Source organism: Xenopus laevis, chromosome 9_10L (genome assembly GCF_017654675.1).
Source record: "Xenopus laevis strain J_2021 chromosome 9_10L, Xenopus_laevis_v10.1, whole genome shotgun sequence".
NCBI classification, from domain to species: Eukaryota; Metazoa; Chordata; class Amphibia; order Anura; family Pipidae; genus Xenopus; species Xenopus laevis.
This window is the reverse complement of record NC_054387.1, coordinates 91,183,521-91,197,323: the sequence shown is the minus strand read 5'-3', so window position 1 is coordinate 91,197,323 and position 13,803 is coordinate 91,183,521. Positions and strand designations below refer to the sequence as shown.

The 13,803-nt window shown below is 38.6% G+C and overlaps 1 protein-coding gene across 3 annotated transcripts in view; it reads right to left on the bottom strand.

The window, feature by feature from the left end:
• nrp2.L (neuropilin 2 L homeolog) overlaps positions 1 to 13,803 on the bottom strand; it is a 96,191-nt gene that overhangs the window by 60,117 nt on the left and 22,271 nt on the right. For all 3 annotated transcript variants that reach the window (XM_018236183.2, XM_018236182.2, XM_018236184.2), the window contains exon 2: positions 9,422 to 9,599. In XM_018236183.2, coding sequence (XP_018091672.1) covers positions 9,422 to 9,599 — 178 coding nt within the window. The remainder of the gene's footprint in view (positions 1 to 9,421; positions 9,600 to 13,803) is intronic.

Below are 13,803 nucleotides of genomic sequence, written 5' to 3'. Positions count from 1 at the left end.
TTGTACTTAAGAGAAAGCATTACTACACTACTTTTCTCAAATAAGGCAACCTCCAGAGACTTCACTCAATTATCACCATTACTTCTAGGAATGTGTTTGGTGTATAATACTGCCAATACTGCCAAGCAGCAGTATATTATGGATGATCAGATTAAGCCACTTCTCAAAAAGCAAACGATCTGCACAATGTGTGGATTCAATTGCACAGGAATAGTGGGCCAGCCTCACAGACTATGGACTGCTAATTTAATACAAATGTAGGCCAGAAAAAGTCTCTGGATCCGCTAAATATTGTGTTAACCTAACTAAATGCAATTCTAGATATTAAATACATCTACCTGAAAATGTATATATGTATGTGTCCATAGTATGGCAGGATCAGGATAAGTAGAAAACACTGGCACTCAAGGCAAAGAAATGCAGGCTTAACCCTTGCTGTTTATTTAGTGCGAACGCGCAACTTTTTGGGGGGAGTAATACATGTCAAAGTATGCACCGTGTTTACGTAAACAATCTGCACAGGCAGCATTTCTGCCTGTTGAATACAGGATACAGTTCTGGAAAGATTCACAAGATCCCTTCCACAGCCATATGTTTTACATTGCATGTCATGTTGGAACCAAAGCAGGAAAGAACTGTACAAACTGCAGCATTTTTGTCTTTGATATCCCTCTGGACTCTTTTCCTTTTATCATCTAGCCTTTCTTAGAAACCCTTAGCCCTAACTAATAACATTCCCTTATAACAAAGAGACTTTTTGTCATAAGCTCAGAACTCTACATTCAACAAAACGTCATCTGAGATAAAATATGAAAGCCAAAAAGACTGAAGGAACATAGTCATAAGAGCACGCATTTCTAATAACTAGCTAAGTCCACAAGGAACAATAGCAAATACAGAAGAGCTCCGGGAACCTCTCGTATCTGATGAGGAACCAACCTAGAACTAGCACTAGTGAGCTGCAAGGCAATAACAGACATCTAGGGGATTATTTATCAAAATCCAAATTTTTCAGATGTTTTAAATAAAAAAAGTCAGACCAAGCTAGAATCCCTTATTTATCATTGAAAAAAACACAAAAAAATCATGGAAAAAATGCTATTTTTTCAGATTGTCCTGTGAAAACTGCGACTTTTCTGGATTGCGCGAAAACCACGAAAATTCTTTGACGGACAAAATGTCTGAATGCCTATGTTTGAATTCGGAATAATTGCGGAAAAGCACTAAGTGTAATATCTTCAAATTGCTAATAGTGCCTCTGACATTGACTTCTACAGGACCTCAACAGGTTGAAGATTTTTGGATTTGGACTTTTTGCATCCTCAGGGTATAATAAATCTTGAAATCTTGTCCACTACAAATTTGGATTTTATTGTAACAAATTATTTGAGTTTTTAGCTTTTGGACTATAATAAAGAACCCCCTTTATTTGGGGGCATAACATCTGCAGACTGACAGTAGCAGTGTAGCACTCTTTCGTTGAGAACTATGGAGGTAGCAATATAGAAGCATTCAAAACACACTGATACATACATACATACAGGGCCACCATATGAACAAAATAAGATGTGACAAGGGTGGATAAGGAGCATGGTCATGTGTGCATGGAGCATTTTAATTTTTACTTACCGCCCATGGGACCCAGGAAACTGGAATAATTAGGACCCCCTAGGTGAGGAGGTATGAGGCCATACCATACATGATGGTGCCTCTGCATACACAGAAGAGAACACATAAAATATCTTTCCATGTACAGAAAAGGATACGTTTACTGTACATAATGAAAACTTAAATATTTTCTGTTTATAAATGAGTTAAATTTCCCCTTTAGCAATGTGCGGCTGTTTTCAGAAGCATACATCAAACTGTTTTCTTTTACAGTGTATTCTATGTCACACAGCAAAGAGTGAAGGGGAAAGAACATACCCCATACATAAACACAATCCACAATTCTATACATTAATCAGTAAATGTACAGCACTTAGTCATTACTTTACCATTAATATTCTTCTATGCTAGGGTGATGGATGTCTCCTTAGACCTCCATCATTAATTACTACATGGGCATGTCAAGTTGTAACCCTATAAGCGTTATGAATTACAAATTGCAGCTGGGAGTTGCAGTTCCCACCAGCTGTAAAACCCTGGAAGAACTGATGGGGTATATATATCGTCCTCCATATAGCACTACTTGGATACATATTTTACAGTACAGTAATAGTACAGACAGGGGGGACAAACATTGTAAGAATCACATATAAATATACATTGATAATGATTAAGCGCTGTGTGAAATGAAACAGAGGAGGAAGGAGACAGCTTAAAATCTAAGTAGGTGAGTAATTTCCAACCACAAAAAGAAGGATTTTAAATGCTGCTGTTCATTTAGAGTTTGCCCATTTTCCGATGCACTGGATCCTCATGCTAGTGCGGCCATGCAGGAGTTAATGTTCCCGGCAGATGTTTATTTACTCTCTCCCCTCCTAGCCCAAACCATCATCACGACCATGAATGGCACTTTAACACCTTGTAAAATGACTTCCTGCAGCAGTCTCAGGCTTCTCCCCTTTGTTTGTTTACAAGGATACTGCCATGTAAAACAACTGTATTCCCATCCCCTTCATCAGAGGGGCGGTCAGGAAGAAACCCAAGACTGGGGCTGCAACACTTCCATGGCCTGGGAATAGATTTGTACATAGCAGCAGTGCAGATGACAGAGCGGTGCGGTGTTCTGCTTCTGTGGGTTCCTTTCACTCAGCAGCTATCTCCCAAGCAATCTTCTGCAAGATGAGTGATCTGCTAGACATCTCAAACAGTGAGAGAATATTCCCCCAGCTCCACTATCTGCGCCTCAGGCATGAAAATAAGATGTTAAAACTCCACACTGTGCCTGTTCACCACACTTGTAAATGCTATTTACTGTCTGGAAAACAATAAGCCTCTATACATAAGTCTGAATAAACACACAGCATTTTGCTTACGTATACTTATTGTTATGACAGCCAGAAAATGTTACATATAGATACATTATATTGCTGACAGTTTCAGAATTGTATCACTTCGTTTTATGTTAATAAATGCGCGCACACACAAACATACCATTTTGGGTGCTTACATTTTACTTTAGTTGGCAAAGAAGTTTAATATAGGCACCCCTCTAGTAGCTGTATACAGATAGCACGAGGGCCACCGACACGGGGGAAGAAGTGGGAGTCCTGTCAGGGCAAATGTGACAGTAGGGTGTCCAGACAGACTCCATGACTGCAAAAGGGGAGGGACTTATACAGCAGGAAAAGGCAGGGCTTATACAGCAGGAAAAGGCAGGGCTTATACAGCAGGAAAAGGCAGGGCTTATACAGCAGGAAAAGGCAGGGTTGAAGTGTGTCGTAAGTAAGAATGATAAGGTGTGCTCTATAGCACATAGAAAATGAGGTGATATTCTACTTAATTGTCAAGGCGCACAGGGCCTGGATTGGCACTGGATAATAGTCGATGCCCCCTGAAGGGCCCCACAAATTAAGCAGAATCTAAAAGTTGTCCCGAGGAGCAGCATTCTGGATTTCCCTCTGCAACGCCCCTAGGCCATATGGTCCTTGCGCCCGACGACCTTCATGTGCACCAAACCCCCCCCAGCAATGCTTGTCCCCACTGCACCTTAAGGATTCGGCTGAGCTGCCTCCCCTACAATTTTGCCTCCCTTGGACCAGGCCTCTGTGGCCTCTCCACAAATCTGTCCTGCTGGGAGCAGAGTCAGTGAAGCTGTCTTAAGCAATACCATCCAACATAATAATGAGGCAATATCTAACCACACCATGTTCTGGGACCAAAAATGATAAGGTCTTACATAGAATTCATTGGGCATGTTCAAGTCAATAGAAACCCACTGAAGGACCAAATCCAGCTTTGTAGCCTTGAGCCAGGCAGCACCAGGGTGCTTATTTCAATGGTTTAAATAGATCATGATGATATAGATAGATGATAGATAGATAGATAGATAGATAGATGATAGATAGATAGATAGATGATAGATAGCTAGATAGATAGATAGATGATAGATAGATAGAAAGTTGCCTCAGTGTGAGTGATAAGCAACTGTTATTACTGAGATAGTGAAGCGTACACATTACAAAGGCACAGGAAGAAAGGCAAACAAAACAGGGGCACATATAAAAGATAAAAATACAAATTATGAAATGTATATATGTTATTAGCCATTTCCCTTGTCATTCATCCCTTCATACATTTAATTTACCGTAAACGTTACCAGAAGGAACAGGCTGAATTTTCCATTCTAGCTTTAAATCATGGGCTCTCTGATATTCTCTCTTATCAGCCAGAGCCAGAGACAGGGAGAAAAAGAGATAAAGAAAGAGAGGCTCCTAACTGAAACACATTGCACATGACAAGTTATAATGCAGGAACGATCCTATCAGTGGATAAACAGCTATCATGTGAGCATTTTATTTAACTCTTAAACAGCTGGTCCCCCTGCTTGCTGTCACAGTGTAACGACAGAATACAGCATATTACATGCTAAAGGAGTCTCGTTTTATAAAGGAGATATTCTATGTTGGTGTCATTCTGAAATGTTTGGATGGCTGAATTAAGTGGACTAACAATAGAAATCATTTTAACCATTGTCAGAAATTATGCCTGTGTTTAATTTTGGGTTCTCTGTAGGCTGTCATTCAAACAGTTTACACATTAATTAAAGCTTTTTTCTGCCCCCTAAAATCATCTCTATAAATATGTCTAAGCTGGAGTTTAATTACAGTTTTAAATCCAGAACACCAATTTTGGAACATCCTCCTTCATCAAAGAAAAAGGGTATAAATTAGCCAAAAGATGACAGGAAAGAAGTGGTGCCACCCAGCTTGCTTCGTCTAGAAAGACTGCTGCCATTGCAAAATCTCTGCTACACAAGGATGAATACATTGATTTATATTTCGTTGTAAGATGCTGGTTGTTTTATATCTCAGAATTGTATTTAACGAGTGCCCTTTTAATATCGTGGACTGGTTCTGGGAAGCATAAGACAGTAATGATGAAATAGAATACAGAAGGAAATGATGAGGTCATAAAAAGGATAAAATGCTAAATTCAGTGGATTAAATACTGACAGTATGCTTGAGGATAGCTTAGAATGGATGGTTGGCAGCTTATTGAGAGATGTTAACATAGTTGGCCACCTGCTGCCTTTCAGTTGTTTTAAACTACTGTTCCAAGAAAATTGGTGGGTCACAGGTTGAATAAATCCAAATTATATGCAACAAGTAGAAGACTAGCCAGTATATGTAGTTCAGGACAGTCCAACTCCAGGCGCATTGTGCACCTCTATAATACAGTGTAAGCAGACCCTGTGGCTGCAGGGCAGCCCAGGAGGTTTAGGGAGCCCCATGAGGCCCTGATTAATGAGCAATTTCAACATATATTGGTAAAACAGGTTCATCTTTGTATATGTTGGGGACCTAAAATTAAAGTTGATATAGTAATACCACTGTGCACTTGAATATGCCTCAATAGCCTTGATGTCCCTCAAGTAAGAAAGCCTTGTGAGTTAGGAATCAATTACCTTCTGCAACACTTTATTAGATTTCCCAGAGCTCAATAAAAATGAGCAAAGCTTAAAGTGAAATGGGCTGGAGGGTCAGACTTTGATACAGTCTCCCAGCGTGGACAATGCTGAAAATGTCACTGTCACCAGCGAAATACAAAATAAGTACCAATCCATGCACTCATCCTCTATGCTTCGGGAGATCAGATAACAGAGGTTAGATGACAAAATCACTGAAATTCAGTCACCACTCTCAAGATTAGTAAAATGTAGACTGAAAAAGAACATCTTGATTTGGCAGCACCAGAATTAACTACAAGGGAGTACATTCCAAAGACTGGGCCAATTGATAAATGCATACGATTAAATTGTAGGTTTGCGCGTTACACCAATATTCTCATTATACACAAACATTGTGCTCAACAATGGCCAAGGGGATATTTTATGTGGATTAGTATTTGAATTTAGTAGACAGATTCAATTAAAAATAGTCAGGGTATTTATTTGCAGGCAAGGGGTTAAAGACATTTGTAATAATGTCTTGATGGGGCTTGAGATAATGCTGTTTACAGAGGCTGTGCCATGAGCAGGATCAGTTAGTGATGTTTAGGTAACAGGCATCCCTAAAGATTTCTCTAAAAGCAAAGAGTAATTTAGAGAACCATGAGCAGCAAAACTCTAGGGATGGCCACTGACATCCCATAAATATGCAGGCAGGTCAATGGATCTGTCTCAGTGTTGTGTTAAAAAATTAACCCCAGATTTCAGAATTGATATGATGCATTTTTAAAACAGATTGATTATTTAGTGGGGTTGGGGGCAGGTTGTTCCACGACCTTTTTCCGAGGCCCAATGGGGCATCTGCTATGATAGATATTATAAATAACACAAAAACATGCCTGATCTTATGCCTGCATTGTCTACTCCTGCTGTATTGAGGATGAATATACATTTGGCTTTCAGTGGCTAAGATCTATAGCTATTCTATAACCTGGAGTTCTTCAAATAATCTGATGTAATTGTCATGACAAAAAGCTAAAGAGTGATATCCAACCCATGACTTTCCAGAATCAGCTTGCACGCCTGGCTTAATATGCACTGCTAGCAGTAATTCTCTATTGTTTCAAGATGTAAGACTAACCTGATTTGTACAGAACACGCCAGCTCACCTACCTTGACAGTTTGAAAAGATAACCGTAGATTTCTGCACACATTTTAATGTTTTTTCACACTAGATAATCTCGTAGCATAGTTCCAACATATCACAGCTTCCATACGTTTTACCTAGTCAAATTGGCAATTGTTTAACCAATAATGTCATGGAGCCTTATAGAAATAAAATAAATGTTGCTAGTACACTTCAGACAAATCTTCAGAAGAAGAAGGTATGAAGATCCAAATTATGGAAAGACCCCTTATTCAGAAAACCCAGGTCCCAAACTTTCTGGATAACAGTTTCCATACCTGTAATACAATCTTTTTTAACATTTGATTCTATATCTAAGCAGCAAATAGTTAAACTGAAATGAAGAATGTTGATTATACGTGTGTCTCCTGCCCTCCCCATGCTTATATCTAGCAAACAAAATGGCTAAATCTGCTTTCTCGAGTACAGGCCTTGGGAATAGCTTGCAGCCTTGATTTTTCAATTTATCATCTACCTCAAGATACTTTCATGTGGAAATTTAAACTAGCTGATTTTTTTTCTTTAAATGCTAATGAGAAACAAGGAAATCTTTGCCTGTTGGCTGCACTAGGCCAGGTGAACCACCAGGGAGCTACTGCTGTACTGGACACTTTTATCTGGCAGCATAAGAAATCAAATCAAAGAACTGTTTGATAAATAAAGAGGGTCCCAACTAGGCATCCTTATGCTAGGCCTCAGGATTACACTTGGATTTCTGATGGCAGTCCCACTCAAACACTAGATTCTCAAAACATAAACCATAATTCCCAGTATTGCCTTTGACTGGTGTGATTAACTTCACTGCTCACACATAGAAGATTTTAAGCCAAAAATGTTTCTGTGTCATTTTAAAGATATATTCATCCATGTGCAGTGACAGGTTGATGCAATTGAAGTCAAGGGAATAAGGGCAGACACATTTCTGCTTCCATTTTTACACTAATGTACACTTCCGATAATTAGCCCCAAACATTAGTGTTCAAGACAAAGAGGCCATTCTGCAGTTTGTATCTTAACAATCCCAGTATAAATTCTTCTATCTTGTTTTGTGCTTGTTTTTATAAAATAATACATTTCTTCTGTTAAAAAGTTTTCCAGTTCAAAAATGAACCACTTTCTTTTGGAGCTTATTTTTATAATATTGCAACGAAAGGCATTATTCACCTGCCTAAATTCTACCACTTCCTTTATGACAGTAAAGCTGAGCATATACCAGATGATCCTATTCTTACAATATGGATGTTTCTGCCTTTAACACCTTCCCTGTTGCAATATGCATTAATAAATTCAGAAAACTATTTAACACCTTCTACATCAGAATCATCTTTTGCACTTTGTTACTTTAAAAATAATTCCTAAAACAACTGCTTTGCATATATTAATATCATTATTAAATATTATATATCAAGGTACTTATGTTTTAATGAACTGCAAGATGTCTTCCAGCTTCCTGGTGTTTAGTAAACATGTACCATGGAAGTCTTGCAAAATGTACACATGGAGACTGGCATATGTGGGTCAGAGCATCAATATTTTATGACACAAGAATATTCGAACATGAAAATGCATTTAAAGTGCATACTAGCGTTAACACACTACTTTTAAGCAGCCCTTTTTCAATTTCAAAAAGAATCATCATATTAAAAACTCTGCCAAAGAATTCAAGTTAGTTAAGGAACTGAACAATTGTAGTTTATCTGCTTATTTAACCCAATGGCTACAACTGAAGTAATTTCTTGGATGGGGTTCTTGCAAATTTTATATTTGATGGCATAGTCTAATGGTTAAGTAAAAGTGATCTGCAGGTCTGATACGCCATTGAGTGATGGCCATAGCTAGATGACTCAATCGGTGCATTAGTGATTGGAAAAAAATGCACATGCTTTATAAATAGTATGAAATTGGGGAGATCAATCAGCAAGCCGGTGCTTGGCCTAAAACTCTCCAGTGTGTTGGACCAATCGATACCAATCAATGACTTAGTGCTAGGATTCAAGAAACCTCAACACAGTAGGTCAAACAAGGTTTCTGTTTAATCCATAGGGTAATGACATCATGTGAAACATCATGTCTGATACTGGAAAAAGACCTGCTTCAGATATCTTAAGTGTCTTAGAGGGCTAATAAGGAGTCATAAAAAAATGTTGAGATAAGCAAATCATAGGCTGGTAAGAATTCTTCCAAATAGGTAGCAGGTAAGTCCCAACTGCATTTACAATTAATGTAAAGGTGGGCATAATCAGTCTAAAAGCTACCACAGTAACAATTGAGTTGGAGTACATACTATAAAGGTTATTATATATTTTCTAACATCGAAACTGTAGCAGATGCTATTATAATCACTGGCAACTGTGTTTTTTTATGAAAGCAGTGTGCATCTGATTACCATAAGCAGTGGGATTCCAAGCGGTTACAATAGAAGGAGGTTAACAGGAATTCCTGATAAATTCTTTCCACATATTAGAGACAAACACATTTTCTTTTTTTTATTAGACAAAACCTCTATGGCTAAGTATGAGTTTCACATTTATATATGACATCACCGTGTCAAGAGCGTGTAACGAATGATGTGGATATAACATATAATTAGCCCTCTGTATGGGGAAAAGCCGAAAAAAAGGGCTGAAATCTATAGCAACCCTTATGTTACCGAATAAGCATGAATAGTGCATAGATCTTACTTGCAGTCGTGTTTTTCAATATCAAAGTGAGGATTGAAGTTGAGTACAATCTTCTGGTTAGGTTCTGGAGCACTGATTATCCATTCACAGTTCTGATGAGGTGGGTAATCATTTGGGTACCCCGGGGACGTGATATAACCAGCATCTTTGGCATTTAAACGGCCACCACATACGCTTCCTGTAAAGACAGATAAGGTTTGTCATTATCAGCTCCTTTGCATAAATATATCATCTGTACAGTTCCACTCAACATCACATTAAAGGAACTCTTCACTTTGTAAATTTCTACGCAATTATTTATAGCGTAATATATTTTACATGTTTTTCATGTGCGCCAATGTTACTCATTGAAACATTTCTCGCAGCTTCTATTAGGATGGATGCAATCAGCACATCAGTTAAGTAGACCAGTGTGATGTCTGGTAAAAGAAGCATAAACATCTTTTTACTGCAAAGAGTTGTAATGTAAATAGCACTGAACACAATATATAACTGTAAAGGTGGCCATAGACGCAAAGATCCTATCATACGAATCGAGGATTCGTACGAGTTTCGGACCGTGTGATGAGCCGGAGCCCATTGCGATCCCATAGGGCCGAACGTTCAGATTACCCCCAATATAGCCATGCCCGTTAGTGACATATCGGGGAAAGAACGGCTCGTTTGCCGGATCTTTGCGTCTATGGCCACCTTAAAGGAATAGTTCAGTGTGAAAATAAAAACTGGGTAAATGGATAGGCTGTGCAAAATAAAAAATGTAATATATAAAGGCTGGAGTGAACAGATGTCTAATAAAACAGCCAGAATTCAACTCTGAGCTAGTCAGCGACTTGAAGGGGGGCCACATGGTACATTTCTGTTCAGTGAGTTTGTAATTGATCCTCAGCATTCAGATCAGATTCAAAAGCAACAGATATTACCCATGTGGCCCCCCTCAAGTCTCTGATTGGTTACTGCCTGGTAACCGGGGTAACCAGTCAGTGTAAACCAAGAGAGCTGAAAAGCAGTGTCCTGACTGACTTGTTATACATCAAATCACTCCAGCCTTTATACATTACATTTTTGGCTAACTAACTATATTAGAAACATTTTTTATTTTGAACAGGCTATATATTTACCCAGTTTTTATTTTTATACTGAACTGTTCCTTTAACACTGGATGCTAAAGAAAAGACACACAGTTACTAATTAACTTGCATGACTATTCGTGTATGTCACCCTCTTCATGATTCAATCACCCTTCCACTCAAATTATAAGTGGCCTTTGTTCAAGATAAAGGGGGGCAGATTACTGATGCTTTACATTCTGATTTTTTTAAAGTATGCAAAATAATGCCTGCAATACACCCAATAAGCCATCAGTATTCAATATGCTACAAGAAGTGCCTACTCCAGGGAAGCAAATAACGTCCTAGTAGGAAGTTCCCATGTTTTCTACACCTGTGTAAGACTGTAAGACAACCACCATCAAGTACACAAGGTTATTTATTTCCAACCTATATGCCTATTCTTCTGACATTACTACATTTTTCCAGTTTGCTTTCAGGTAGGAGCTAAACTATAACTGTTATTTCTCACAGTGCACTATGTACTATTGTTACCCTTAGTATTAAGCCTCATTCTAGCATGCCACTGTTTCAATTTGCTGTTGCTGCTCTGATAAATGTAAAATTTGCCTAATGCCCATTACATAGACAAAATCAAATATCTCGGTTACTATGAGTCTCAGCATCTGCATTAGTAATTGAGCTTGTGCCTGTTTAGAGTTTTATATGCTGAGATATATCAATGTACAGAATTTATGCGCCAGCTGAAGAACAATTCCCGTAGAGTGCCAGATGTATAAATTACAGGTTGTATTGTTTTTCTATGGAAAAAGGGACTTCCTTTCAAGTGTTTACCAAGGTCTGAAGTTCCACAGCACAATGAGCTTGTTGTAGGTATTGAAAATTTCACTGCCGCTGCATGTTTATTTCCTTTTAGGTTATATATGTGCTGGAAAATTGTGTCTAGGGACAAATGCTCTGGCTGCATTCCTATAGTTTGCCAAGTACTGCAGGGAAATGATGCTTCGAGATTCATGAGTCTGGGAAGACTGGTTGTGCTTAAAAAATCTGAACATTGTCCGGCCAGTACCCGTCTCCTGCCAGCCATTTTAAAGCAATACCTGGAGAACCAAAACACTTTGCAATCATACTGACTGAATTGTATGTATTAATTCAAGGCACTTGTATTTTATTTACAAAATGAAGAATGTTTATACTTTGGCCAATTCAGCACAAGAGTGAGTCGGACTGGGATGCCAGGGGCCCACCCGAAAACCTTAGACTGTGGGCCCACTTTCCAGACTATTATTCCTCCTCTCCTCACTCAACCTGTTTTTTTCTAGTTTGTTATCTCTACATAATATATTATATTCTTCCATTATTAAGCCCCTTAAATAAATAGGGAATGGCCATGAAATAGGCCAAATGGTTAAAAGAAAGAGGGCCCACTGACACCTGGGCCCACGGGGAGTTTTTCTGGTATCCCGGTGGGCCAATCCGACACTGATACAGGCAAGTATTGTATAAATGTCCAGCTCACAGTGTAACTTTGATTGCAGCTTCTGGATGACTGTGGAGGGAGTCACAGATTGACTATACTGTTGTGCAGGCCTTTGGAAAGAGCTACATTTATTAAGCTCTGATTCTGTGGTTGGTAAAACTGTTTAATCTGGGTGTTTTCCGCTACATAATACCTCTTGCATGTCATATTACTTGCATGAAGGAAAGACAGAAGTCCAAATGAAGCCCTTAGCTCATTGAGTCCATTCAAAGAACTGAACAAAACAGGATGTACTGTTGCAGAATGTTTACTTTCAGTTCCTAGATTTCACAAGCCGTCATTTACTTCCCACAAGTTCTCACTAATATTTCTGGAATAGAAAAAGAAACTGTTCTCAGGAAATAACCCTGCTCTCACAGGTTGTTAAAGTTAGATTACACTGTTTATATCATAGACACCACAGGTCATGCCCATTACGCTGCAGTTTTATACAAGAAGCATCTATAAAATTGTCAGACCTAAAAATTTTAATATATACAGCCTTTGTGTGTATTTGTGTATCTTCCACCTGGTTGGCAAGTGGCACTCTCCTGATCTAGTATTTCATTGCCAATGGCCTATTTAGTATATTTAAGTGTAAAATACAGGCCCAATGGAAGCATGGGAGCCAGCCTTGAGCTGCTAATATGTCCCAGAGTTGTGTGTACACATGCAGCTGACTTATGACCAGTGGTTTGCTGATAAAACCATTAATGATTCCATGTGCTGGAAGTGACACCGTTTGCACAAAATAAAAAAAAATTGGCACCACAACTTCTACCCTTAGAAAAAAAGTTTTTTACACTGATTAGCGTTAGATTCAATCATTGTTCAATCTCGTTACAACTTCTACCCTTACGTATGCTTTCTATGGAAAAACATGCTACATCCTCCAGATGTTGCTCAACTACAATTCCCATAATCAGTTTTCAGCTGTAAGTGTCCTACTTAGGAGTTGTAGTTTAACAACATCTGAAAGGTTATAGCTGCTTGTTACTGAGTAACCAACATTTTTAAAATAAATAAATAAAAAAGGATGCAAAGAGCCACAATTCCCACATCTCAATATTTCAAGGGCCTTTTGTTTGCATGGCCGGCTGCAAAACCATGTCAGCTTGTCCAGATAACCACTATCTTGGTCTGTGGTCTTAATCACAAGCATTCAGCACTCCATCGGAATTTGTTATTGTTGCCTTAGCTGTGTACTGTATGTGGTTTTTGTTTCAGGCCCGGCCTGTCTGATGTTTACCACATGACGCAGCAGCTGGAGTTTATTCTTTCTGCAGTTCACCCACATTAAGTTTTCTGCCCCAAATAATTTTAACCCTTTCTCGAGTGAAGCCAACAGATGTGACCTCTACAACATCCTGACGTACCCAAGAAAAAAAAACATTAGTGCAAACAAACCAATTTTTTCTCAAACAACTAATAGTTTCAGCATGGCTGTCAACACAGCAACTTTTTCTTTGCACACTTAGAAAACATGATTTATTTCTGAACCCAAAATAAGGCTTCTGACAGTCAGAGTCCTTATTGCCTACTTAGTACCTACTTTGTTACTGACTTTCTACTTATTTTTTTACCGAATATCTATTTACAGTATACCAGCATAGACTGCTAATTCCAAGCTATCAGCCCAGCAGTTGTTTGTAAGTGACAGGGACCCTAAGGCTAATGGCACACAGGTGGGTATGTATTCCAGCAGCAAAAAGCTTATCCATTGCCATCCACACAGTAAAAGATAAGAGATCATAAAATGATGTGAAGAATACAAATATAGCCTCGGGATTGTATTA